The 26,584-nt window shown below is 56.1% G+C and overlaps 3 protein-coding genes across 6 annotated transcripts; 1 reads left to right on the top strand and 2 right to left on the bottom strand.

Annotated features, from left to right (window-relative positions):
• LOC128847036 (DLA class II histocompatibility antigen, DR-1 beta chain-like) lies at nt 1-26,584 on the top strand. 4 transcript variants are annotated; one of them, XM_054046364.1, is made up of 9 exons: nt 1-86; nt 13,339-14,689; nt 15,256-15,326; nt 17,027-17,099; nt 23,365-23,640; nt 24,026-24,295; nt 24,828-25,100; nt 25,513-25,617; nt 26,419-26,584. In XM_054046364.1, the coding sequence occupies exons 5-9, from the start codon at nt 23,490-23,492 to the stop codon at nt 26,535-26,537; spliced, it is 918 nt and encodes a 305-aa protein (XP_053902339.1). In that variant the 5' UTR covers nt 1-86; nt 13,339-14,689; nt 15,256-15,326; nt 17,027-17,099; nt 23,365-23,489; the 3' UTR covers nt 26,538-26,584. The 4 variants fall into 4 exon arrangements, with proteins under 4 accessions (XP_053902339.1, XP_053902338.1, XP_053902340.1 ...); XM_054046363.1 differs by having other exon boundaries at nt 13,339-15,326; XM_054046365.1 differs by lacking the exons at nt 13,339-14,689; nt 15,256-15,326; nt 17,027-17,099.
• LOC128845973 (ribonuclease-like) lies at nt 5,019-5,599 on the bottom strand. The gene has a single exon (XM_054045068.1). The coding sequence runs from the start codon at nt 5,597-5,599 to the stop codon at nt 5,033-5,035; it is 567 nt and encodes a 188-aa protein (XP_053901043.1). The 3' UTR covers nt 5,019-5,032.
• LOC128847037 (ribonuclease-like) lies at nt 9,549-10,015 on the bottom strand. Its single transcript, XM_054046366.1, has one exon. It carries the CDS (start codon nt 10,013-10,015, stop codon nt 9,581-9,583), a length of 435 nt encoding a protein of 144 aa, XP_053902341.1. The 3' UTR covers nt 9,549-9,580.

The raw sequence follows: 26,584 nt of genomic DNA on the forward strand, positions 1-26,584 counted from the left end.
CACGTTCACTTCTCCTGTCGGGAGGGCTGCTCCGGAATCAGCCCTGTGCTAGAGGGAGCTGCCTGGGCGGGTTAATCTGAATTAAGGTGGGGAGCTTCGTTTGATTTTTTCGGGGCCTTGACTGGAGCCATCAGCTCTTGCCTTTGCAGCCATTTAACCAGGGCTCTCCCTGCAAATTGGGAGGGAGACAATTTAACCGGAAACGTTCTTTGCAAAGTGGGGAGTAGCGTGGGACGGGAGCCAATGTAAGTGAAAAGTCTTTTTGCAAAGAGAGAAGAGCAGAGGCAATTTCCTTGGGATCTTCTTGTCAAAGGGGCAGGGGCTAGCTGAACCGGTTTACAATGTGGGAATTTTTTTTTTTTATTTTATTTTATTTATTTTATTTTTTTTGTAAACTGAAGGAGGGGAGGGGGAGTTGCTGCCTAAAATAATTTACGGGGAAATTGTCTCTGCAAAAGGGAGAGCCTGAGGCAATTTAACGCGCTGGAAATTTGCCTTCAAACTGGGTGTGAGGGGGCCGAACCACTTTACCTGGCAAAATTCTTTGCAAATGGGGAGGGGCCTGAAACCAGGGGTTTAGAAAAACTTGGGGGTGGGGGGAAAATTCCATCAGCAAAGAGGCCACTGGGTCTGGGATTGTATTGTATTCTGCAGCAGCTGGAGGGGGGATGTAGACCTGGGGGGGAACTGCCCCCCTTGACCCCTAGCAGATGAGGCACTGCAGTTTAACTGGAGATTCTCTTTCCAGACTGGGTTTGAGTGATTTAATGGGGGTCGGGGTTTAAATGGGGACAGATTTTGGTCTTGATCTAAGCAGTTTGAACTGATTTGCAGCCTGGATTGGAGGGAATTAATTGGGAGATTTGTCTCTGCAGCTCCCCCTGCCCTGTGTTTGCGGGGGATTGGCTCTGAGCCTTCCCCCCCCCCCCCATTTTATTGTCTTTCCATAGCTGCTTTGAGCTGTAAAATCCAAGAGATGCCTGGCCAGGGGTGGAGTGGGGGGGATGTAGCCTATGCACCCTGCAGTGTTTCTGGGGCCCCCTGCTGTGCCACCTGTGACTATGAAGGTTGGAGGAAGGGGGACCCCGGCTCCCCAGTCCATGGATGTGAGGACCCAAGAGGGTGGCCCTTCAGAGTGAAACAGACACAGGGCCAACACCCTCAGCGGGCGTAGGTCTCCGTAGCTCCACGGCAGAGCCTGACATTAGCTTTACACCTGCTGAGCATCCGGCTGCTGGTGTTGGAATTTCCAAAGAAAGCCAGACTCAAACTGGGCACCTAATTCCCTTAGGCCCCTTAGAAAAATCCCCAGATAAATTGCTTTATAGTGGGACCCCCCTGAAATGGGGGAGGAGAGGATCTCTGGGCTTCATTGCATAGAGAGGTGGGAATGTCACAGGGTCTTGTGGTGACTCTTACCCAAGCTTCATAGCCAAATACAGAGAGGTGAGGGGCCAAAGTCTCAGCTGGTGCAAATTCAGACCAGCGTGGAAACTCTTGCACTGTAAAGAACCTGACAAGGAAATGGCAGAAACTTAGAGGGTTGAGATTTCCCCAGGCTAAGGCAGTCAGTTGCCCCAAACCCCATTTAAAATTAGTGGGACTTCAGCATCCAAATCCCCTAGGAGACATTGGGACTCTCAGCTAGAGCTTCCATTAATTTTAGTGGCAGACATGCACCTAAATCCCCTAGATGGCATTGAGGCTTTCAACCTGGATCTTCCAGTGGGATTACTTGCAACTAGACCACATCGTTTTGTGTTGACGGAGCTGGGCTGGGGAAAGGCCATCTGGCTTTTGTTTCCTGAGATCCTAGCTAGCGTGAAAGGGGGCGTTACCTCTGAGGGCAAGGAGGTGAGTTGCTACCAAGTACAGTACAAGAGACTTTTTAGTGCATTGGGCTTTTCTCTGATTGGGATGCAAGGTTGACTGCCAGTCTGAATTTGTCTAGCTTCAACTTCCGGCCACTGGATATTTTTAATCAGAATGTCGTGCCAGGTCAAACACCTTTCAGAATTCGCAGTGTGTTACGTCAGCACTTTTACCTTTATCAACCAAATGTGTAATCTCATTACAAAAATATCAGATTAGTTTGGTAGGATCTAGTTTCCATAAATCCATGTTGATTTGCATTAATTATAGTACTCTTCATTAGTTATTTATTAATCAAGTCCCATATCAGCTGCTCCCTGGTCTTGCCCAGGATCAATGTCTGGCTGACAGGCCTCTAATTACCAACGTCATTCCGTTTACCCTTTTTAAAAATTGGCACACAATTAGTTTTCTTCTAGTCTTCTGGAACTTCCCCAGTGGTCCACGAGTGATCAAAAATCTTCATTAATGGTCTCCTCAGCCAGCTCTTTTAAAACTCTTGGATGCAAGTTCTCTAGACCTGCTGATTTAAAAATTTCCTTTCTTTTCCCCCCACCTGAAGAGCTTTACTGAGTAGCTGCAGAGGGAAATGCAGCTGCTGCTGGGCTGGAACCCACCTGCTAACAGTGTGCAGCAATGCTAAACATTTCCAGAGAGGAAGTGAAGGGGAAGCCTGCATCCAAACAAATCTGTAGAGGGGAATTTTAGGGATTAAGAACAATAGAAATGTCAGGCTGGAAGGGACCGTGAGAAGTTATTGAGTCCAGTCCCCTGTGCCGAGGCAGGACCAAGTAAAGCTAGACCAGCCCTGACAGGTGTTTGTCCATCCTGTTCTTAAACATCTCCAGTGATGGGATTGGAGATGGACAAATCGGGGCTCTTGATTTATATTTCTGACTCAAGGTCATTGGTTCTGAGGTGGGGGTGGAGTAGCAAGACCCAGGGGTCTGATTGGGCATGGCACATGGGGGGTGAGTGTGATGCTGCACTCCATAATGTTTTATGGAAATATGCTTATGAGTGTGAACATAATGTAACTAGAATATGCTTTATGCAAAAGGTCTCTTTTAAGGTATCATCACAAAGCTTATAATCTACCGAGTGTGTTCATCCTATTTGTTTGCATTTATTATTTCTCTGTCTGGAGTTAGGAGAATAAGATATAAACTTGTATTACTGATGTAAAAACATTAAGTGGAAGCCATTAAGGGTGCTTCAGAATCAATGAACTGTGAATGGCTTTGTTTACCTGCAAGCCTTCCTGTGTAAGTGTCCGCCAGCTCCTAGGTAATGAAGAAGGAGGTCTTAAAGTGACATGTGATCATATCACCTAAACTGGAATCCATCTTAAACCTGGTGCTTTTCCATTTAGAGGGAGGGGTGGGAACCCAGAGAGAGACAAAGGATTCCTGACTTGGACCAAAGCTATAAAAGGGGGTGGAACAGAACAAAGGGGGTACCAGTCATGAGAAAGCCCCTGCTTTTCATCTAAGATGCCTGCTGAAACTAACAAGGACTGTACCAGAGGAAAGGATTGGGCCCAAGACTAGGAAGGAGTCTAGTCTGTGAAAGAAGCTTATTGGAACATCTCTGAGGGTGAGATTTACCTGTAAACAGTTTCGTAATGTATTAGGCTTAGAAACCTAGGCTTAGAATTGAGTGTTTTTGCTTTATTTTGCTTGGTAACTTACTTTGTTCTGTCTGTTATTACTTGAAACCACTTAAACCCTACTTTTTATTCTTAATAAAATCACTTTTGTTTATTATTGAACCCAGAGTAAGTGATTAATACCTGGGAGAGCAAACAGCTGTGCATCTCTCTCTATCAGTGTTACAGAGGTCGAACAATTTATGAGTTTACTCTGTATCAGCTTTATATAGAGTAAAACGGATTTATTTGGGGTTTGGATCCCATTGGAAACTGGGTGTCTGGGTGCTGGAGACAGGTGACCTGCTGAGCAGTATTTGGTTAAAGTCTGCAGCTTTGGGGGCGTGGACCAGACCTGGGTCTGTGATGCAATAGGCTAGCGTGTCTGGCTCAACAAGTCAGGGTTCTGGAGTCCCAAGCTGGCAGGGAAAACTGGGCTCAGAGGTAATTCCATCACGTCAGGTGACAGTCCCAAGGGGGTCTCTGTGACCGAACCTGTCACAGTGGGGATATCGGTTTAGCTGGGCCCAGGGGTTGCATCAAACAAGGCAGAGCGTGAGGGGAGCCTGCACACTGGAGGGGTCATGGTGCCAATGCACTCCCTGTAGAAGTGTGCATTTCTGGGAATAGGACTCTCTCATCATTTACTGTAAAGAGGCAGAGGAACTTTCCAAGGGGCTAGCTCAGGGGCCAGTACCACCCTGGGCTGTGTGTCTCAAAGGGCAGAGCTAATTTACCTTTGAAAAATCCCTGTGGCCCCGAGCGATCGCTTGCCTTGCTTATAATGGCTAGAAGATCATGTTCTCTGACCTCCGTGAAACAAATATGCGGCCCAGGCACCAGCTGTGTCCTCGGGTTTACAGAGCCCGTGTCCTAGCCACTGAGCGAGGGAGGGCAGGTGCTCATAGATTCAGAAACTTTAATTCTCTCCCAACCTCTCCCGCCCCACTCGCTGAGCTATAGGGCAGTTTCTGGCCATCCTTGCGCTGGGCTACTGGGCTCCCTGCCCCACTCACCACAGCCCAGCGCCCCATAGCACTGCTGTGGAGCCAGCCCTGCCTGCCAGGGGAGAGCGCCCCCTGCTCACCCATGCCCCGCTCCCTGCAGCACAGCGCTCCTTAGTGCCACACTGGGGCATTGGGGTCAGCACTGACTGCCAGGCGAGAGCACACCCCTGACTGAGCCCCGCTCCGTGCAGCACAGTGTCCCCAAGTGCCACACAGGCATTGGGGTCAGCACTGACTGCCAGGGAGAGCACCCCCTACTGAACCCTCTCACTCCACTCCCTGTCCCACAGCACCCCCTAGTGCTGCAGTGGAGCCAGCACTGACTGCTAAGGAAGAATGCCCCCTGTTGAGCCCTGTACCCCACTCCCTACCCCACAGCACCCCCTCCAGACCCTTGCACACACTCGCGGCAACATCTGTTCCAGTAAATGTGTTTTATTCCCAGCACTGAAGGGCAAACTCAGCTCAACGCAGCCTAGGGCGCTTCCCTGGGCTCTGGTGCGGCTCACGCTTTCTCGTTGTACTGCACCGGCCACATGCCGTGGACGCAGCCAATGACAATGTACCTGGAGGCCGCATGGCTGCGGTAGATGCACCGGGCGCCCTGCATCCGCCTGAGCTCGCAGGTGGTGACGGCCAGCGGCCTCTTGCTGCGGCGCATGCCCTGGTAGGGCGTGCCCCCGTCCCCACACACGCTCCGGAGCTGGGCCCGGGAGGCGTGGATGAAGGTGTTGATGTCTTTGCAGGGCCGGGCCATGCCCCTGCGCTGCATCATGGCCCAGCAGTAATCCCGCCCAGCATTGGTCCGTGGGTTGTCGTGGTGCTGCCGCAGGAACTTCTGATAGCGCGGGCCGTGGGTTGAGGCGCACAGGAACAGGCAGGCCACCAGCAGTGCCAGAAAGAGGGGGCCGGTGCCCTTCAGAACGCCCATCGCCACCTGCAACATCACGCAGGGCCGTCTGGCTCGGTACGTGCCCTCAGCCACGGCAGCGAGGGAGAAGCCCTCCTGGGCTGACCCCGCAAACGTGGGGCATAGCCATGTGTCCGTGGTACGGGTGGGAAACTGAGGCATGGAGACACTGAGCCTGAGGTTTCTAAGGCTTCCCTCCGTGGGCACTGGCTCCGCAAATTGATTAAGCAGTTTTAGAAAATCTCAGACTAAGTGACTGTCTGGAGTCACACACGCCCTGCAGGAGCTAGCAATAGAACTCAGGAGTCCTGATGCCCAGCACCCCGCCCCTCCCTCCAACAACTAGACCCCACTCCTGGCTTCTAGCCCTCCCAGCTATAACCTTAGACCCACTCCCATCCCAGAGCCAGTGGTAGAACCCAGGAGTCCTGGCTCCCAGTCCCCCTGCTCTAACCACTAGCCCTCACTCCCCTCTCAGAGCTGGGGATAGAACCCAGGAGTCCTGGCTTCAAGCCAATCAATGCCTGGTCTCACTGGATCGATTTGTATCTATGTGTTTCTCTCTGGGTTTTGTCTGCCTGGCTTTTCATTTGTGTCGCGTGCCGAGGTCTTTGGCTTTCACCACTCGGTGTTTCTGCCTGTCTGTGTTAGCAAGTGTGAAAAGTTGGGACACTTTTTTTCAGGGGCAGAGGGTATATTTGTCCAAATAAGACAAAGCCCCTAATACTGGGACATCTGGTCGCCCCACTCTATGCCCTGCCTGGGGTGTGCGTACCTGCCTAGGTGAGCATCTTTCCAAAAGCTGTGGGTGTCTGTCCCTCTGGGCCAGTCTCTTTGTCCATTTCTTTCCAGCTGGTCTCAGGGGGCTGGGGAAGGTCCAGAGCTCTGTTCCCCTTAGCTAGATCCTTCACTGATCCAGTCACCTTCTCAGCCTCTCCTCTGGCTGAGCTGGGCACCTCACCACCCCGCCCCGGCCCTGCTCCCCACCCTGGGTTTAATCCAGTCTCTGCCTTACCTGGTGGCTTCGCTCCTGCTGGAGCACAGGGTCTAAAGCTGAGCGTCTGAGTCTCCAGCCTGGCATGTGCCCCTTATATACAGCCTGGCTGGCCAGAGAGGGCTCCCTCGAGCCAGTTTCACCTGCCCAGGCCCAGAGATGTCGGGTGGGGCATGAAGCCAGTGAGCACTGGGCACCGGCTAGTTGTTTAGCCAGCTCCTTCCAGCACTAGGGAGCCTGGCGACCTCCGAAGCCAGGAGCAGGGTTGGCTGGGGTGGGACCATAGGGTCTTGCTCGGTGACCCCTAGGGGAAGGCGTGGTGGGCAGTGCCGGGTTTACAATGGCGCCATGGAGCCGGGCTCATGCTCAGAAGGGGCCCTGTCCTGCTCTGCTTGCACTGTGCCCTGAGATCCCGCCAGTCCGCTGGCTCCCCTCCGCTGCCCCCTACTTGCTCCTTTCAGCCTGCCCGCTGGTTGGCCAAGGGCTCCTCTCCACCCCCTGGCCTCAACCTCCGGCTTCTTTCTGCCCCCTACCCAGACCCCAGTGCACCTCTAGCTTCAGGCAGTCTCTGCTTCCCACCACCTGTGGGGCCCCACCTGTCTCCCTGGAGCTGAGCCGCCTGGGACTGGTGCAGAAGCCTGGCCAGGCTCGGTCAGTTTGCGGGCAGGGACAGTGTGGGGGACTTGGCTGGACCCCTCCAGAGCCAGGCAAGTGGGTCCTGAGGGAGCCCGGCCAGGGCAGGCACTGGCCTGGCTGATCGCACCACTCCCAAGGGGCCAGGGCGATTCCTCGCCCTGGGACCACCCTTGGCTGCGCTGCCAGCTCAGCCCAGTAGACAGTTGCCTCCCAGAGGGCCGGTGAGTGCAGACCTTGGGGGAGTGGGTCTCTGGAGGGCCTGGGGGGAGGGTGCTGGGCTGTGAGGGGGCAGGGAAGATCTCTGTGTATTGGGGCACTAGGGAGTAGAGGTTCTGTGTGGGGTGCCGGGCAGTTAATCCAGCCCTGGTGGTGGGCTCCATGTACCAGGCTAGAAACTTCGTGATGCCAAAGGAGGCTGCTGAGGCATTGACCTGGAGGTGGGAGACCTGGGTCATGGTCCCAGCCTTTGGTCAAGTCCCTTGGCCTCCCCGTGCCTCAGTTTCCCCACAAAGGCAGATAATCATCTTCCTTTCTCCCACTGTTTCTCTGCATAGGCTGCTTTGTAGCCTCAAACTGCTCTGAAAACCCTAGCCTTGCACTGTGAGCAAATTGAGACGAGGCCTGTCTGTTACTGCGGGAGTGTACAGAACCCAGCACTATGGAGCTCTGATCTTGGTCGGGGTCTGCACAGCACCCGGCACAATGGGGGCCCTTCAGGCGGGAGCTGTGGTAGGTTGGCATCATTTTCCAGATGGAGAAACTGAGGCACCGAGCTTTTATTTAAAAAAAAACACTGAGACTTTCCAAGCCATGGAGGGATTTGGGCCCCTTTTCCCCATAAATTTCTACTGTAAAGCCAAAGGGGATGGGGAAAATCTGCCCCCTAAGTCACACAGGGAGCACAACTGAACTCAGGTGTCTCCACTTCCAGTCCAGGGCCTTACCCTTGGGCCCATATGGCTGGAGAGCTGCTTACTGCTGAAGGGCCAACTTCTCGGGACCGTCCTGTTAGGTCAGAGCCGGGGACTGTCAGAAGCCCCAGTCGCTTCCCTACAAGGGAAGCCTGGTGTTTCAGGGCAGAACCTGACTTGCCAGGAGGGCCTGGCCGAGGTAGGCGCAGCAGTAAGCGGGTTTCCTGTCCAAGGACCAGCACTCTGGAGACAGGATGCCACACCGCCCAGCCCAAGGGCTGATCCGGCTTGGCAAGGCCGCCATGGGGCAGGTGACCCCCAGCGGACGATTTAGTGGAGTTGCCTGAGGCTGGCCCCATTGTTTTGGCTCCGCACTGAATGCACAGGTCACTGGCCCATTGTCCTTCTCCAGGCGCCGGAACCGGCTGCCACATTGCCCATTGGGGCAGCCCCAAGTCCCACTCTCTGGTTCCTGGCAGCTGCACCGGGGGCCCCAGCCAAGAGGGAGGAGTGGGCAGGCTCAGGAACGGCTCAGGGGCCGGGGGGAATGGCCCGGCCAAGGCCACGCAGATCAGATGGCCTGGGGAGGAGGGGGCATTGTGGCCAGCACATCCATCAAAAAGGTACCGGCCAGGGACCGACAGGAATGGTGTCGGCTGGGAAGGTGGAGAATACGAAAGGAGACATAGTCCATTCCCCGCCCCCTGGGGCCAGATGGGAGCCAGCACCCTCTAAAGGGGGAAAGCCCCATGCCCCATTCCCTGCCTCCTGAGCCAGCCAGTCCCTGCCCTGGGGCCAGATGAGAGCCTGTACCCCCTAGAGGGGAAAAGCCCCGTGCCCCATTCCCCACCCTTCTGAGCCAGCCAGTCCCCTGCCCTGGGGCCCAATCAGCATCGTAGAAGGCTTGACTCCACTGAAGCTATGTTGAATTACACTGGGGGGATCTGGCCACACGGCACTGGCGGGGTGACCCAAGTGTACAGCAGGGGCGGATTTAGCCCTGAGGAACCCGGGGGGTTTCTAGGCCAAGGAGAAGGAATAGAGACGGCACTGGGGGGACACAAGCCCAGCTGCTTTGCAGAATGGAGCCTTTATTGAGTCAGGAGCGGAGCAAGAACAGGACATCTGAGCATAGCCAGATGCACCTGCCCCACTGCCTGCACTGCACTCGCCCCGCCCCCCAACCCAGCTCCCCCATACACGGACAGCCCCCCACCCCCGCCTTTTGCAGCACAGCTGGTGTCCAGGCCGCCCAGAGACGCACGCAGCGGGGCGAACGACCAGGCAGCCTGCGTGGCCCGGGCAGTCCTGGGCTTGTGTCCAGAGCACATCTCACCGGACAGGAGCTGCATGGCTTTGAAGCGCTGCTCCCGTGGTGCCAATGTTAATAGAGAGATGCAGATTGACACCAGCTGGGGGGCTGGCCCCATTGACCCCCACAGAGCTACAGTCCTTTCACACCAGCTGGGGGGCTGGTGCCACTGACCCCCATGGAGCTAGAGTCCATTCACACCAGCCGGGGGTCTGGCCCATTTGACACAACGTGTGGCCGAGGACTCAGTTCCATGCCAAGGCGGGGCAGGGCGGTGGTGCCCGGCCCTGTCACATGATGTGGCTCTCATCGAACTGCATGGGCCAGCCTGCCGGGTCGCAGGTGACGACGAGGAATCTGTGGTTGGTGTGGCCCAGGTAGCTGCACCGGCCCCACGGGGGGCCCTTCAGCGAGCAGGTGGTGACGGGGAACTGAGCCCGGCTGCGCCGCCTGCCCCAGTACTCGATGCCCCCAGAGCCGCAGACAGCCTGGATCTGGGCCTTGGGGGCGTGGATGAAGGTGTTGATGTCTTTGCAGGGCCGGGCCATGCCCCGGCGCTGCATCATGGCCCCACAGTAATCCCGCCCGGCGTTGGTCCGCGGGTGGTCATGGTGCTGCCGCAGGAACTTCTCATAGCGCGGGCCCTGGCAGCGGACAGGCGGGGCCAGGCACCAGGCCAGCACCAGGAACAAGAGCAGGCTGAGCCCATCCCGAGAGAGACCCATTGCGGAAGCAGGGCAGGCCTGCAAGAACAAGACACCGTAATGCATGGCAGAGCTGTGTCCTCTAACGGGCACTACGGGCAGCAGAGGGCGGGGGTGGGGAAGGAGCGGCTATACTGTATAACGGACACTAGGGGCAGCAGAGGGTGGGGGTGGGAAGGGGCAGCTATACTGTATAATGGGCAGCAGAGGGCGGGGGAGGGGAAGGAGCGGCTATACTGTATAATGGGCACTAGGGCGGCAGTATAGGGTGTGGGGCAGGGGAGGGGTATATGCTCTCACACAGCCTGCTTACCAACCCTCACCCCCCATCGATTCTTTCCAGTCCAGTTACCACCCCCGCTCATCCTCTTGCCTGTCCCGGCCCTGTTCTCACTTTCCCCAGTGCAGCTGGAGAAGTTCCTGTGGATTCACTCCAGATTTAGGTGACTGAGAACAGACTTTGGAAGTTAGTGGCAGCGCTGGGAACCCAGGAGTCCTGGCTCCCACCTCCCCCATCCCTCTACACACCAGGCTGGTGTATGCTGGGGACATACATCAGCATAGCTCTGTCTGTCAGGGGAAATCCACCCCTCCCCCAGTGCCGTAGTTGTGCCGATCTGACCCCCGCTGCAGGCAGTGCTAGGTCGGGCCCCTCGGGGCGGTGGATTGCAGACACTGGCAGGCAAGCCCCTCTGTGGGCATAGTTAGTGTTTAAACCCAGGCAGTCCAGCGGTGCAGGTGCAGCATTTCATGTGTAAACAGCCTCTCTCTGCCCTCTGAGGGCCGGCGATAGACCCAGGAATCTGTACAGCCTACCCCTGTCTGCAATGGAGTCACAGCTGCATTCTGCTCCCTGCCCCGAGTCAATCTGCATTCCCCCTTGGCTAAAATCTGTTCTCAGCTCACCTGAGTCCTGCGACTCCCGTCAGAGATGGATCCAGCTACCAGCAGAGCTGAGCGTCCCTGAGCCTCCTTCCCCTCCAGCCCTGTTATATACAGCCCGGCTGGGTAGCTGGCGGTGGGGAGGAGGGGATGGGGGAAGCTCCTCCCACTGAGGGGCCCAGGGATTCTGGGTGGGGTAGGGAGTTCTGGAGCAATGGGGCTCTGGCCAGTAGTTTGAGACACTGTACACCCTACAGTGCCCCTCAACCCAGCTCTACCCCACAGCCAAGGTTGGAACCCAGGAGTCCTGACCCCCGCCCCTGTTCTGACCCACTAGCACTCCTCTCCTGTCCCCAGCTGGGGAATAGATTCCCAGTCCCCCTACCCTGTGCTACCTCACTAGGCCCCACTCCCCTCCCAGAGCTGGGGACAGAACCCAGGCGTCCTGGCCCCCAACCCCCACACTCTAACCCCTAGACTCCACTCCCCTCCCAGAGCTGGGAACAGTACCCAGGCATCCTGGCTCCCTGCCCTGTGTTTTAGTTATAGCCACAAACATCACCTCCTCCCCCCCCCCCCCCCCGCCCCAGGGTTGTTTGCCAAGGGATCTCCTGATGAAAAGCCGCCAGCTCCCTGATGGCTGTTATCTAGGAATGCCTGGGAGCAGATAGCACAGACCGCACATAGCACCCCTGTCCCCCACTGCTCCCCTTCACCCACCCCTCTCGCCCCATAAGCACATCGGCCTTGCGCTGCCCTCACATGCAGACATGGGGCCTAAGATGGCTGCATGCTCAGGTCCCATTCAAATCAAATGAAGAAGACTTTGGTGGAGGGGGGCCGAGCTGGACACCAGGACACCTGGGTTCTCTCCCGGGCCTCTGGGAGGGGAGTGTGGCCTGGTGGTTAGAGGGAAGGGAGGAGTCTGGGATCCAGGATTCCTGGGTTCTCTCCTGGCTCTGGGTGGGCAGTGGGATCTAATGGTTAGAGAAGGGGGGGCTGGGAGCCAGGACTCCTGGGTTACCTCCGGAGGCTCCTGGTCACCGGTACAGCCGGGGTGCAGAGGCAGGCTTCCCGCCTGTCCTGGCACCACAGACTGTGCTGCACCCCAGAAGTGGCCAGCAGCAGGTTCGGCTCCTAGATGGAGGCATGCAAGCGTCTTGGCGCGACTGTCACCTGCAGGCATTGCCTCCCCCCCCAAGTTCCCACTGGCCAGTGTCCGGCCAATGGGAGTGGGGAGCTGGTGCTTGGGGCGGGGGCAGAAGCCTAGAAGCCAGACCCACAGCTGGCCACTTCCGGGGCACAGCGCGGTGTCGGAAAGCTAGGCACTAGCCTGCCTTAGCCAGGCAGCACCGCCGACAGGACTTTTAACGGCCCGGTAGGGGTGCTGACCAGAGCAAGGCGACCCAGTGCCTGACATGCCGCGACCCAGTAGTGGGTCATGACCCCCTGTTTGAAAAACACTGATCTAGTGGGTTAGTGGAAAGGGGGCTAGGAGCCAGGACTCCTGGGAGTGGGGAGGCTCTAAAAGATTAAGCAGTGGGTACTAGAGGTCAGGACTGCTGTGTTCTACCCCTGACCCTCAAAAGAGACTGGGGCGCAGTGGCTGTAGTGCGGAGGTCTGGGAGGCCGGCTCGCTGACATTCACCTGGCTGTGGCCACACCCGTTCTGGAGTTTTGTGCCTCAGTTTCCCCACCTGCAGCACAGGGAGAGCAATCCTGGGCTGTCAAGTGCCAGGAAGCTGCCAAGGGGAATGGGCATGAGGGGCCTCGGCCACAGGCTGCTCTGACCCCAGGGGGGCCCCTCCGGGTGTCACATGGTGCAGAGCAAAGATCCCCAGGGCTGGTTCCTGGAGCCGTGATAAGCAGGTGCTAGGACAAACCCAGTGTTTGCTTGTGGTTCATCATCAGCTATTATTGGTCCCCATGACCCCATTTCACAAGGGCGCTGGGAAGGGAAAGCCGCGGGGAAACCCCGACTGGCCCTGGGAGCGGGAATGTCCACACAGATAGGGCTTGGGATTTGCCAACCCCCACACAGTAAACAGCACAGGCTGCTGGGATGCAGGCGCATGGAGCAGGCTGCTGGAGCAGCTGCCCGGACTCCTGGGTTCTACCGCAGCTCTGGGGAGGGGAGTGGGTCTTGACTGATTAGAGAAGGAGGACTGGGAGTCAGGACTCTTGGGTTCTCTCCCCAGTTCTGGGAGGGGAAGGAGGGATCTAGTGTATCACAGCAACAGGGGCTAGGAGTCAGGACTCCTGTGTTCTCTCCCCAGTTCTGGGAGAGGAGGGGGAGTCTAGTGGGTCTGAGCAGTGGGGGTTGGGGTCCAGGACTCCTGGGTTCTATGCTGATTCTCACAGGGGAGTAGAGCCTTGTGGGTAAGGGGAGGAGCCCCGCGCTCTGGGAGGGGCATAAGGGCCAGTGGGTTACAAAGGCAGAAAACTGTGTCTCTCATTTCCAGCTCCCTGAACGTGCACTGGACAGGCCCCAGAGAGGAAAGTCTCCCTGCTGCAGCCAACCAGCTTTTCTGCCCTGGAGCCGGTTGGGAATCACCCCCTGGCGTGGGAAGGACCCGTCTCCCTTTGCAGCAGCAGATGCCCGTGAGCTGGGACTGGGCTAGAACAAGCCCTCCAGGGGTCAACAGCTGCCTAGCCCATCCCGGCAGCGTACACGGTTCCTGCCCAACTGCATCCGCTTCCATGTTACGCACCCCAGAGGGCAAAAATCACCCATGGTCCTTTGCTGGGATCCACAACACCAGCAGGGATGAAATTACCTTCTTGTTATTTACCACTAGCGAGCTCTCTCCTGGAAGAGACAGAGGGGGTCACAGGGGCAGATAATCCCATGTCTCAGGGCACCTGGGTTCCTTTCCCATCTCTGTGTGGCCTTGGCAAGTCATTTCGCTCCTTTGCCTGCAGGAAAGGTGATGCCGCGGGGTGTGGGGTGGATTGAACTTGTATATCTAAAGCTAAAGGCTAGGCCAATGTAAGAAACTCTGGCTGCTAGACGGAGCTAGAGCCCTATGATGTGCAGTCCTGGGTCACACGCTTCAAAAGACTTCCCAGATTCCAAGCCAGATGGGGCCCTTGTGACCATCTCGTCTGACACCCTGGAAAGAACAGAATTTAATCTGTAAATGTTGGTAAATGTCACTTTCACCGCACACACCTGTGAAAAACTTTTTCTGTCGCTGTTACTCACGCAGCCGGAGAACTTCTTTGCGTTCAATCAAAGGACGTCGACTTTGTATATTTTGACACATGACGTTGAGAAGTGGGGTTGTGATGGTTTATTGAGCATTAACATTTTTGCATCTCACCGTCTTCGGGCATTAAACAACTGTGGCACCCAATCATTTCCCACAACTATGACATTTTAAATCGATAAAAGTTGGAAAAGAAATGTTGAACACCCAGAATTTTCACCAACGACGAACATTGAATTTGATAAAAATAGAAAAAAAATACGTAAAAAATTGCTATAATCTGTTGAAATTACAAACAAAAATCAAAATCAACTTTTGCCAAGCTTATGTCTAGCCCAGGCCAGAGACCTTCCCCCAAATCATTCCTAGAGCAGATCTTTAGAAAAACAGCCAGTCTTGATTTAAAAATTGTCCCTGAGGGAGAATCCACCACGACCTTCGGTAAATTGTTCTGATGGTTAATTACACTGGCCCATTAAAAATTTACACCCCTTACTGCTGGGCTGTACACCCCTGCTTTAAAACCTTCTCGAGACCTTTTCGCTCAGCGAGGGAACATGCACAATGGCTCAGCGACACCCATGGTTGTGAGGAGCAAGACCAGGTATTGTGCCACCCGTCAGCACCCAGATGTTCAGTTCTCCAGCCAGCCCCTTGGTGCTTTCTCCTTACATGTGAAAGGAGCTTCCTCTACACAGACCTAGGGATCAAACTGGGGTTCTGACGTGCCCCAAGTGGCCCCAGTCTCTCAGCTGTAATTGACTGGGCCCAGGTGGCTCCAGAGGGCAGGTTGTAGCCACGGAGCCGGACAGCTTAAATTCAAACCCCAGCCTGGACAGGGAGCTGAAAATGAAACGCGGGCCTGTCATGCCAGCCTGTCTCGGGGGAAATGTAATCAGGGTCTAACAGGCTACTCAGGTGTTCAAAGTGCTCCTGGCTCTAGGAGGGGAGTAGGGCCTAGTGGCTAGAGCAAGGTGGGGCTGGGAGCCAGGACTCCTGGGTTCTATTCCCGATTCTGAGAGGGGAGGGGGTCTAGTGGTTAGAGTGGGGGGCTGGGAGCCAGGACTCCTAGGTTCTGTCCGGGCAGGGGGCTGTGGGTAAGACACAGGATGTGTGTGGTTGTGGTTGTTGTTACCATCCCTGTGCTGACACCATCTCCTAACCCCCCAGTGTGTCCCCGACCCCTGGAGGGGGGAGGCCTTCGGCGGACCAGCTGGATCTGGGGGCAGAGAGCAATCAAGGTCAGCATCCCGAGGGGCCAGGCTGCCTCCTCTCCAGGGGGGCAGGAAGGATCAGCCTCCCTTTGGTGACTGGGGGACCCCACTAAGCACTGGGGCGGGAACACTGGCAGGAGATGGCTCCTCCCCCTCCCAGCCCTAGAGAGGTGGCCTCCCCGCATAATGATCATTGATAGCAGCAAGACCCTGGAGTGGGCTGCAGTTCAGCTCTGGGCGAGTCATCCCCATGCAGTGTTATGTGCAGCTGTTACCCAGCTGCCCCACCCCAGAGCTGGCTGCATCTCAGTGCCAGCCGAGCCATCCCCATGCTTGGCTCATCATGGGTTTAGATATAGGGGGTCAGACTTAGCCAGGTCTCATGCCCACGCCCCCACCCAGCCACGGCGTTACTAGTGCTTCCCCCTAGTGTTAGCTGTGAGTGTTTCGCACCTGGGCCCGACCCACGCTGTGTGGCCCATGGAGATACTGCAGCCCACATGTCTCTGGACAGCGCTGGGGCAGGGGAGCAGTTTGTGGGGGCCCCTGGAGTGCTGCAGGAGCCAGTGAAGGCTCTGGGCACAGCTGGGCCGGCACCACAATTAACACCCAGCAGAGCGTCCGGCCTTTCCCCCAGCAGAGTTTGTTCCAAATAGGAATGACAAAGTGGCGGGGGGGGGAGAGATTTCCCGGGGTTAGAATCCTTCGGTCGCAGCTTTAACGCAGTGGCCCGGTGGCAGGGGACCTTTACTGGCAAACTGGGAAACTCTCCAGGAAAAAATGCGATTTTGTGGACACTGCATTTTCCACTGGAAAATAATTGCCAGGGAAAATTCCTGACTAGCTCTAGCGCTGGGACCCCTAATGATGGACAGCCTCCGTTCTCTCCCAGCCCTGGGGTCCCCCACCCCCACCTCTGCTGGTGTCCCTGACTCCCAACTCCCAGCCCCCTGCTAGAAAAGCCCTGGGCTCCCCCAACCCCAGCCCTGTCAGTGCCCCTTACTCCCAACACTCAACCCCCTGCTAGCCCAGCCCTGCCCCCCAAGCTCTGTCAGTGCCCCTCACTCCCAACCCACAGCCCCCTGCCACCCCAGCCCTACCCCTCACAGCTCTGTCAGTGCCCCTCACTTCCAATCTGCAGCCCCTGCTAGCCCAGCCCAGGGCTCCCTTCCAGCTCTGTCAGTGCCCCTCACTCCCGACCTGTAGCGCCCTACTAGCCCAGCCCTGGGCTCCCCACAGCTCTGCCGGGGCCCCTCACTCCTGACCCGCAGCCCCTACTGTCCTGAATTGGATGGGATCTCAATCAGGGACTTTGTCTTTCCCATGCCAACCTAAGGGCCCTCTCCTGCTATTCTCCAGGTGATGGTGCCAGCTTCTAGCTGGAATAGGGGAAAACAAGCCTTGACAAGGGCAGGAATTCAAAGCACCAATTTGCTGACTTTGTTCAGGCCTCTCTGATGGAAAAAAACCTTCTCTTGCTGCTGCTGCAGTGACTCAAACCTGCCAACTGCAAACTTCCAAAGCCAGGCTTGCCACAGCTTCCCTGCCTAGCCGGCCTGCTCCTTTTCAAACCTGGCCCCCACTCCCCAGAGGTCACACATCTGCGCCAGGCTGGGGCTGGACTTGGCAGAAACAGCTGCAGACAGACTGGAAAACAGGCTCACCAGATTGCGTTTCAGGGGAATCCCCTGTTTCTTGGCTAACAGCCTCTTGCTTGTCGTCAGCAGGCTCCAGATTTACCTCTGCTTCCGGACCCAGGAATGCAGTAGACACAGTAGCAGCTTGGGCTCTCCCCTTGTGGTAGGTCCCTTCGGGAGATGGTCTCCAAAACCGACATCCTCTGAACTCTAAATCCGTGGATCCCACAATATAGCTCCATCACCCCCACTATGGTCTGACCTCTCACTTCTCCTGCAAGCTCCCCCATTTCCCAGGTTGGGGACAAACCACTGCAGGGCTCTGTGAATATTTATCCAGACCAAGGATGGGTCCGCGGAATGGCGCTGCAACCTGAGATTGCCCTGACTCGGTTGAGGAAGGCAGCAGGCCCATCCCTGGTATCAAAAAGAGAAACACTGAGCTTGTGACACTCTGTACCTCGGGGGAACACCCAGCACCCGCATGTTCATCCTTGTAAAATAATGGTGTGGTATCCAATGCAAAGTGTGTCATGTCGGGTGTCTTCAGAAGGCTCATGATGTACTGAGCATTATTGTTATAGCGATATTATAGTAATATTATAGGTGATAACTTCATGTATCTAGTTATGAGGCTGAAAATGTATCCTCATGGCTGAAAGCAAGCCCAGAAAAAAACTCTCCAAGAGCAGAGAGGCAGTTCACACCTCATCAGGGCGTGGATGTGACAAACCTAGCCCAACCTTACAGGAACAAAGGACGCTGGCCTAGCAGCAACAAAAGAATCTGTTAGACTCTTGAGAGAGTCATACCCCCTTCCTTTGGTCAGTCTGGAACTGCGATGAGGTAATGCTCACCTGACTCTGAAAGGGAGGGGGACAAAGCCAAGAGGGAAGAAAGAACATGATAAAAGGGAGAGACATTTGCCATGCTCTTCCTTTCTCTTCCACCTACATCTACAGACACCACAACAAGCGACTGAAGAGCTGATCAAAGGGGAGAGCCTGGCTGAAGAGCAACCAGCCAGCCTGTGGTGAGAAGCATCTAAGTTTGTAAGGGCATTGAAAGTGTTAAGATCATCTTAGAATGTGTTTTGCTTTTATTTCATTTGACCAAATCTGACTTGTTATGCTTTGACTTATAATCACTTAAAATCTATCTTCATAGTTAATAAATCTGTTTATTCTACCTGAAGCAGTGCGTTTGGTTTGAAGCATGTCAGAGATTCCCCTTGGGATAACAAGCCTGGTACAGATCAATTTCTTTGTTAAATTGACAAACTCATATAAGCTTGCAGTGACCAGCGGGCATAACTGGTCACTGCAAGATGGAGGTTCCTAGGGTTATGTCTGGGACTGGAGATATTGGCTAGTGTCATTCGGTTGCACAATCCAAGGAGCAGCTTACATGCCAGAGGCTGTGCGTGAACAGCCCAGGAGTGTGGGTTCTCACAGCAGAGCAGGGTAAGGCTGGCTCCCAGAGTCAAGGACTGGAGTGACCTAGCAGATCACCGGTCCAGATAACACCAGAGGGCAACGTCACAGTGGCGCAGCGAGCAGGGTGTATGTATGGCTTGTTACCCCAAGTGAAGTTCACATTTTAAGCACTGATATTTGTGATTTAAAGTGAGTCTTAAGTGCAGTGGCTAAGAACAGTCAGGAGATGTCTGGTTTTAAGATTAAGTTAGATAAGTTTATGGAGGGAATGGTTTAATGGAAAAACATGATTTTAGCCAAGGAATACTGAGCCATGGCAGGTAAATAGTATAATGGCTAACAAGGGTCAGGCTGGAGACTCTTGCCTACATGCTCGGGGTTTTACTGATCGCCATATTTGGGGTCGGGAAGGAATTTTCCTCCAGGGTAGATTGGCAGAGGCCCTGGAGGTTTTTCGCCTTCCTCCGCAGCATGGGGCAGGGATCGCTAGCAGGAGGGTTCTCTGCCAATTGAAGTCACCAAGCCTCAGAATTTGGGGACTTCAACAGCAGAGTCAAGGGAAGGGGTAGGGACGGCTTTGTGGCCTGCAGCATGCAGGGGGTCAGACCAGATGATCATAATGGTCCCTTCTGACCTTGAAGTCTATGAAATGGTCACAGTTTTGTTATTTTTTTTTTTTTATTTTATTTTGTGTGTGGGAAATAAGCACAAGAAAACAGAAAAATGACTACCAGTGAGGCAGCTACAAAACTAGAGCTGGCCAGACTGGAAGCAGAAGAGAAGACAAAGGACAGTGAGTTTCAAATGGGGCAGGCAGAAATGAGGCTCAAAGAAGAAGAGGCTGCATACCGAAGGGCTATGGAAGAAAAAGAGAGAGAGTGGGAAGAAAGAGAAAGAGAGCGAAAACACCAGCTGGACCTGCTAGAGAAGCAGAAACCAGAACCCCCCAACCCCAACGACTCCCACCACTCCAAAAATCCACAAGTGGGAACACTTATGTCCTGCATACAGTGAAGAGGATGATGTTGTTGAGTATCTGACTACCTTTGAAAGTCTGTGTGTAATACATCAAATCCCTGATGATAAGAGAGTTCCCACCCTGCTTGCAAAATTAACTGGTAAAGCTTGAAATGTATTCAATGGAATGCCTATTGAAGATGCTAGACTATTGTAAAGTTAAAGATACTTCTTTGTGAAGTTTTCAGATTACCCCTGAAACATACAGAGTTAAATTTAGGAATCTTAAGAGGGATATTGGTATGAGTAATGGGGAATATGTAAACACACTGAAAGATTTGTTGGGAAAATGGGTGAGGGGTAAAGAGGTGTTAAGTTTTGAGGGAATGTTGGATCTTGTTGCTCAAGAGCATCTCCTAAGCGTATGTAAGGCTGATGTGAAGCAGTGTCTATGGGACAAAGATGTAAAGTCTGTGGATGAAATGGCTTTTTTAGCTGATGCCTTCAAACACAATCAGGCGTCTATTGAGGGCAGGCCACAGAAAGAGGTGTTTAAAACTGGTGGGAAGGGAGTATCCCATTTTGCCCCTAGGAAGAGAGAAGGGGGCTGGGAGCCTAAACATTCTCTTACCCAAAAACATTCCTCTACTGGTCACTCTTCTGTAAAAGCAGAAGAGCCCAAAAGGTGCTATTGGTGTAATTGCACTGATCACCTGAGCAATAAATGCCCTGTGCTGGGAGGAAGCAGGCAAACAATAGCTCACATTAGTTCTGCTGTCCTCAACACAGAAACCCCCCAAGCAATTGAAAGCTATCATATTGGCTCTGTGAGGTTAGCCTCTGCAGAACCAGATATGGAGCATGTTCAGGCTGTCCAAATTGATGGCAGGGAATACTTGGGGCAGAGGGATACAGGGGCCCAGATCTTTCTGGTTAAGCAGAGTGTGGTCCCAAAGGCCAGTATGCTGCCTGGCCAAATGGCAGAGATTGTGGGGTGGGTGGAAACAGATTCCTCATACCACTAGCTAAAATCCATGTGATTTGGGGAGGTTTGGAAAGTGTTTTGACTGTGGGGGTAATGGAACACCTCCTAGTCGACCTGCTTCCTGGTAATGATTTTTTCTGTGTAGCTCAGGTTAAAGTATTTGCCTGCAGCAGGAGGGAGTGTTATGCTGGGACCCCCAAAGGAAAGGGGGTCCCAGCATACTGGGAACTGCTGAGAGAATGGGAGAGTCTCCTTGATTCTTCTGCAGCGGGGGGAAGCCACATGCTTCCAGGAGAGAGGGTGGTTGAGACCAACTCCTGCACTGCAGCTGGAGGCAACACCACATCAGGAAGGGATCGGGGTGTAATGCCTGCCAGAGAGAGACTTGTCCAGGTTGTTAGCTGCCAGCAGGTCGCAGCTGAACCAGCACTAAAACTGGCTTTAGGAAGCATAGAGCAAAGTGTCCCAGAGGAAAGCCCAGAGAAGGGGCAGGGGATCTCAGAAACCACTGAGGTGGGTGGATTCCTGTGACTGTAACACAGGGAAGCACGGTGCTTCCAAGTATGGGAGGGGCTGAGACTAGCAACATGCCCTCAGGGGCAGGGGCAGGAGAGGTGTTGTCAGTGATTAAGGAAACTGTCCCAGTTGTTAGCTGGCAGAGTTCTGCAGATGAATGAGAGACCGAACCCTTCCTAGGGAGCACAAAGAAATGTGTCTTAGGAGGGGGCTCAGAGGAGGAAACTGGGGAAGGAATAGTGGGGGTACAGGAATGTCTCCTTACTAATCATTTGGGGCAGGATGCCCAGGACACTAGGAGGATGGCTGGGTCAGCATCTGTGCACCCAGGCACTAAGCCTGTGACCCAGGTTTTGAGAAGGAACTGTGTAACTGACCTCCTGGAGGGCAGTAGTCAAAGCAGGACCAATCCCCAGACAGATTTTTGCCCCAGATCCCTAAATGGTCCCCTCAAGGAGTGAACTCTCAACCCTGGGTTTAGGAGGCCAGTGCTCAAACCACTGAGCTATCCTTCCCAATGTAAGGGCATTGAAAGTGTTAAGATCAGTTTAGAATGTGTTTTGCTTTTATTTCATTTGACCAAGTCCAACTTGTTATGCTTTGACTTATAATCACTTAAAATCAATCTTTATAGTTAATAAATCTGTTTGCTTATTCTACCTGAAGCAGTGCGTTTGGTTTAAAGCATGTCAGAGACTCCCCTTGGGATAACAAGCCTGGTACATATCAATTTCTTTGTTAAATTGACAAACTCATATAAGCTTGCAGTGTCCAGGGGGCATAACTGGACACTGCAAGATGGAGGTTCCTGAGGTTGTGTCTGGAAGTACAGATATTGGCTAGTGTCATTCAGTTGCACAATCCAAGGAGCAACTTACATGCCAGAGGCTGTGCATGAACAGCCCAGGAGTGGAGGTTCTCACAGCAGAGCAGGGTAAGGCTGGCTCCCAGAGTCAAGGACTGGAGTGACCTAGCAGATCACTGGTCCGGATAACACCAGATGGGAATGTCACAGAGCTATACAATGTGGAACAGCTCCAACAGGAGAGATTGCCAGAGCCCCACCACACGCTAGCCCGGCGCGTAGGTGGACCAGCCGGGACAGTGCAGACCTGCTGTCCTAGATCAGGCAGAGCAGCGATTTGAATTGCCGTTTCTTGAGTGCCCTGGCTGGGATGGTGCATGTCTGGCTCTTTCTCACAACAATTTTGGAAGGATTTTTAGGGGAATTCCAAAATCACAGAAGTTTTCACGGGATGGAAGGTGGATTCCCAACTGGCCCCACATCCAACACAAAAGCCAAGCAGGAGGACCGAGCAATAAGCAAAGATCTGCCCGTCGGAGCTGGGGCTCTGAATCTCCTCCCCTGCATGAGCCGAAGGAGCAATCTCTGCTTCTTCCCAAAGTTCCAACTTTCCAGTGGAGCCAATGCCCAGACCGTCTGTGGGAATAGCCGGTTAGCAGACCTGGCGCCCACGCAAACGGAGCATTGTCTGGGGGGGTTGTAGGACTCATTAAACCTTTTATTGGGTGCTACAAAAGGCTTCCACTCTGCAGCTCTCAAACTAGTGGGTTGATGGGTCCTTTGTGCAGAATTTGATTCTATTCTGTTAAAGCTCTTCTACCATCCTCAGGATTGTGGCCCGGAGTGCTAACATCTGCCAGTTAATGCACTGACATCTGCCAGTTAATGCACTGACATCTGGGGTTTCATGCAATAATCTCTGGGGCTTTAATTCACTAACATCTGGAGCTTTAAATGCACTATCACCTGGGGTTTAACACGCTACCATCTGGCCTTTACTACTGAGGAACTGGGAATCCATAAAGGGCTCAGATTCCTGATGGAGGTGTTTGCCCTCTTGCACTTTCTGACCACCTCTGGCCCAGGCCTGGTGCGTGCCGTGTCCCTGAGCCGGCTGCACTAAGGAAATCCCCCCCCAACCAGCTCCCCACCGCTGGCTTCCCCTCTGCCGGGAAGCTGACAGGCAAAATCTGCCACTGCGGTTCATTCCTCCACACGCAGAGCTAAGCCCAGGCACCAGGCGGATGCTGTTACGACACATCCCCAACCCGTCTGCCCAGCAACGTCTGATGCCAGCCCCACCCCAACCCCCGCCCCCTCACTGGCAGGGAGGGGCTGGACGGGTGGATCCGCATCGGTTTGTGGGCCTGGGTTTCCTCGCAGGTGTTTCCTGTCAGAGCGTCAGAGAGTTCAGTGCAGGCAGAGGGCGGCCCTGGTCTCTCCAGCCCTGGGGGTCCCAGCCCCACCCCTCACCCCACAGAGTGCCGTCCCATCCCCTGTTCCCTGATGGCTCCTGGGGGGGCCCATCCCGCTCTGGTCTCCGCCTGGCTCTTGTTTCTCTGCTTGGTCGTCTCAGCTGGTAAGTGACCCCTGTTCGCCCCCCAGATGCCTGGGTCCCATCCCCATCCCAATCACTCTCCCCCAGGACTGGGTGCTGCAGGGGCCCCTCGGGTGGCTGCCCGGATACCTGGGTCCCATCCCCATCCTGGTCTCTCTCTCCTTCCTGTAGGGGTTCACCGTTTCACCCACTCCCAGATTATTTCGCCGCAGGCAGCCCCTGGGCTGCCCAAGCGCCAGAGCTTGCTGCAGGTGAACGGCCTGGCGCTCTCGGCCTACGACAGCAGCAGCCGGAGGATGATGCCACGCAACGGCTACATGCAGGGCAACCGGGAGACCCACCAGTTCTGGAGCGTCAGCAGCGCCCGGTGCATGTTCTGGGACCCCTGGGTAGAGACCGAGTACCAGGCCCTGGTTCGGGCGGTGAACGCCAGCTCCCCAAAGGCCGGTGAGTCCTCGGGCCCTGGCACTCCGTTAGCTCAGCCCAGGAAAGGGGGGCACGGGCAGTGGGAGGGAGCTAGGGGCAGGACACCAGAGGGGAGTGATTTCCATGGTACCTAGTGGTTAAAGTGGGGTGCGGGGGAGCTGGGAGCTCTATCCCCAGCTCTGGAAGGGAAGTGGGGTCTTATGGTTAGAGTGGGGGGCGGGGGCTGGGAGCCAGGACTCCTGGGTTCTCTCCCCAGCTCTGGGAATGGAGTGAGAGCTAGTGGTTAGAGTGGGGGCGGGCTGGGAGCCAGGACTCCTGGGTTCCATCCCTGGGAGAACTTCGTCCCCACTCTGCCCCCTGGCGGCAGCTCCCTGCTGAGTCACTCATGTGGCCGCTCCGCCCCCAGAGCCCTACTACATGCAGGTCGTGCAGAGCTGTGAGCTGGACGAAGCCAGCGGCGCCGTCCAAGCCGTTACCAGGTACGCCCTGAATGGGGAGGACGTGCTGCAGTACCACGGGGACCAGAACCGCTGGTTCTCGGTGCACCCGGCGGCCTGGCGCATGGCCGAGCGCTGGAACCGTGAGAGGGAGATGCTGGCCGGGATCAACGCCCATACCCCACAGCAGTGCAGGACCTTCATCCGGATCACCTCGCCATTCACCGCGCAGACGACAGGTGGCAGCTCTGCCTGTGCCCCTCACTGCCAACCCACAGCCCCCTGCTAGCCCAGTCCTGCCCCCCATCCCCAGCTCTGTCGGTGCCCCTCACTCCCGACCTGCAGCCCCTTGCTAGCCCAGCCCTGGGCTCCCCCCAGCTCTGCCGGTGCCCCTCACTCCTGACCCGCAGTCCCTTGCTAGCCCAGCCCTGGGCTCCCCCCAGCTCTGCTGGTGCCCCTCACACCCAATCCACAGCCCCCTGCTAGCCCAACCCTGGGCTCCCCCCAGCTCTGCTGGTGCCCCTCACTCCCAAACCACAGCCTCCTGCCAGCCCAGTCCTGCCCCCCATCCCCAGCTCTGCCAGTGCCCCTCACTCCCGACCCACAGCCCCGTGCTAGCCCAGCCCTGGGCTCCCCCCAGCTCTGCCGGTACCCCTCACTCCCAAAACGCAGCCCCGTGCTAGCCCAGCCCTGGGCTCCCCGCAGCTCTGCATGTGCCCCTCACTCCCATCACGCGGCCCCCGTGATCTTTAACCCTTTCTGTCCCCTCAGCGCAGCCCACAGTGCACGTGTCCCTCGTGCGAGGAACCCGGGGCCAGCCTCGCCGCCTCATGTGCCACGTGACGGGGTTCTACCCCCGTGACATTGAGGTGACCTGGGAGCGGGAGGGCAGGGGGGCCCTAGGGGAACAGATGACCAGCAGGATCCGGCCCAACGGGGACCCCACCTTCCAGATCCAAGTGTCCATTGAGCTGGGGCTGGGGGAGCATGTGTGCATGGTGAGACACGTCAGCCTGGGGGGCGCCCCCCTGAGGATCACCTGGGGTGAGTGCGGGGGGGGGGCTGGGAATGGAGCACCCTCTATGGAAGGGAGGGGCAGGGGAGCTGGGGGCAGAAAGGAAGAGGGGCAGTTTTGGGAGGCATGGATAGGCAGCGAGGAGGTTCTGGGGGGCTCTGAGGGGAAGAGGAAGGTGGGGGTTCTGGGGGCTAAGAGGGGGGAAGGGAAGGTGAGAGGTTGTGTGGGATCCAAAGAGGGAGGGGAAAGTGGGAGGTTCTGGAGGGCTCAGAGGGGTAGGGGAAGAGGGAATTTAGCTGCAGGGCAGACTCATGGGGGGCTGGGGCTGGGAGGAGCAGACCGGGTGTGGATCTGCTGGCCCAGGGCCAAGGGGTGTGGGGGGGGGAATAGGTGCAGGGGCAGGCGGGACCCATGGCTCAGTCTGTCTCTGCTCATTTGCAGATCCCCAGGCCACAGGCCAGGCCGGGTCCCTGGGCGTCCTCGCCAGCTGCCTGCTGGCTGCTCTGGGAGTCGCCGCCCTGGGCTGGTATCTGAGGGGGAGGCCAGGTGAGTGATGCCCCCTAGTGTCCCCCAGGCCCCCTGCAGCTCAGCGCCCCCAGTGTCCCTGCAGCATAGTGCCCCCTAGTGCCCCCCAGCACCCCCTGTAGCACAGCACCCCCTAGTGCCCCAAGCACCCCCTAGTGCCCCCATCATCCCTACAGCACAGCGTCCCCAGTGCCTCCAGTACCCCCTGCAGCACAGCACCCCCTAGTGCTCCCAGCACCCCCCTGCAGCACAGCACCCCCTGTGCCCCTGCAGCACAGCACCCTCTAGTGCCCCCAGTGCCCCCAGCACCCCCCTGCAGCATAACACCCCCTAGTGCCCCCAGAATCCCCTCCAGCACACCACTCCCTAGTGCCCCCAGCACCCCCTGCAGCACAGCGCCCCCAGTGCCCCCAGCACCCCCCTGCAGCATAGCACCCCCTAGTGCCCCCAGAGCCCCCTCCAGCACACCGCTCCCTAGTGCCCCCAGCACCCCCCTGCAGCACAGTGCCCCTAGCGCCGCCCTGGGGCATTGGGGTCAGCACTGACTGCCAGGGGAACATGTCCCCCCAGTACAATTCCCCCTGCGCAGCATCCGGGGTTTCCCCTTGCTGCTCTCCCAGCCACGGACTGCCCCTCTTGGCCCTGCCTCGCGTGAGCTACCCGGGCTCTGTGCTGTGGCCTGGCTGGGTGGCAGGGCAGGGGCTGTGGGAAGCCACCTCCCCGCCAAGGTGTGATAATCCCCATTGCCCCTCACCATTCCCGCTGCAGGGGATGGGAGCAGGGTCTCCGCCTGAGTCAATCTCTGCTTGGCTTCCCCTGCAGGCCGCTCGGAGGGGCCGTTCTGCCCGGCGCGGGCACAGCCAGGAACCCTCGACTCTGCCCTGGCTAAGCCAGGAGACACCTTGGCCACGTCTCTGTCCTGCCCAGGTGTCACCGCGTGACCGTCGCTGTCCTGGGCTAGCACCACATGGGCCAGCCTGGGCGAAGA

The sequence above is a fragment of the Malaclemys terrapin genome, chromosome 12 (assembly GCF_027887155.1).
Source record: "Malaclemys terrapin pileata isolate rMalTer1 chromosome 12, rMalTer1.hap1, whole genome shotgun sequence".
Lineage (NCBI taxonomy): Eukaryota > Metazoa > Chordata > Testudines > Emydidae > Malaclemys > Malaclemys terrapin.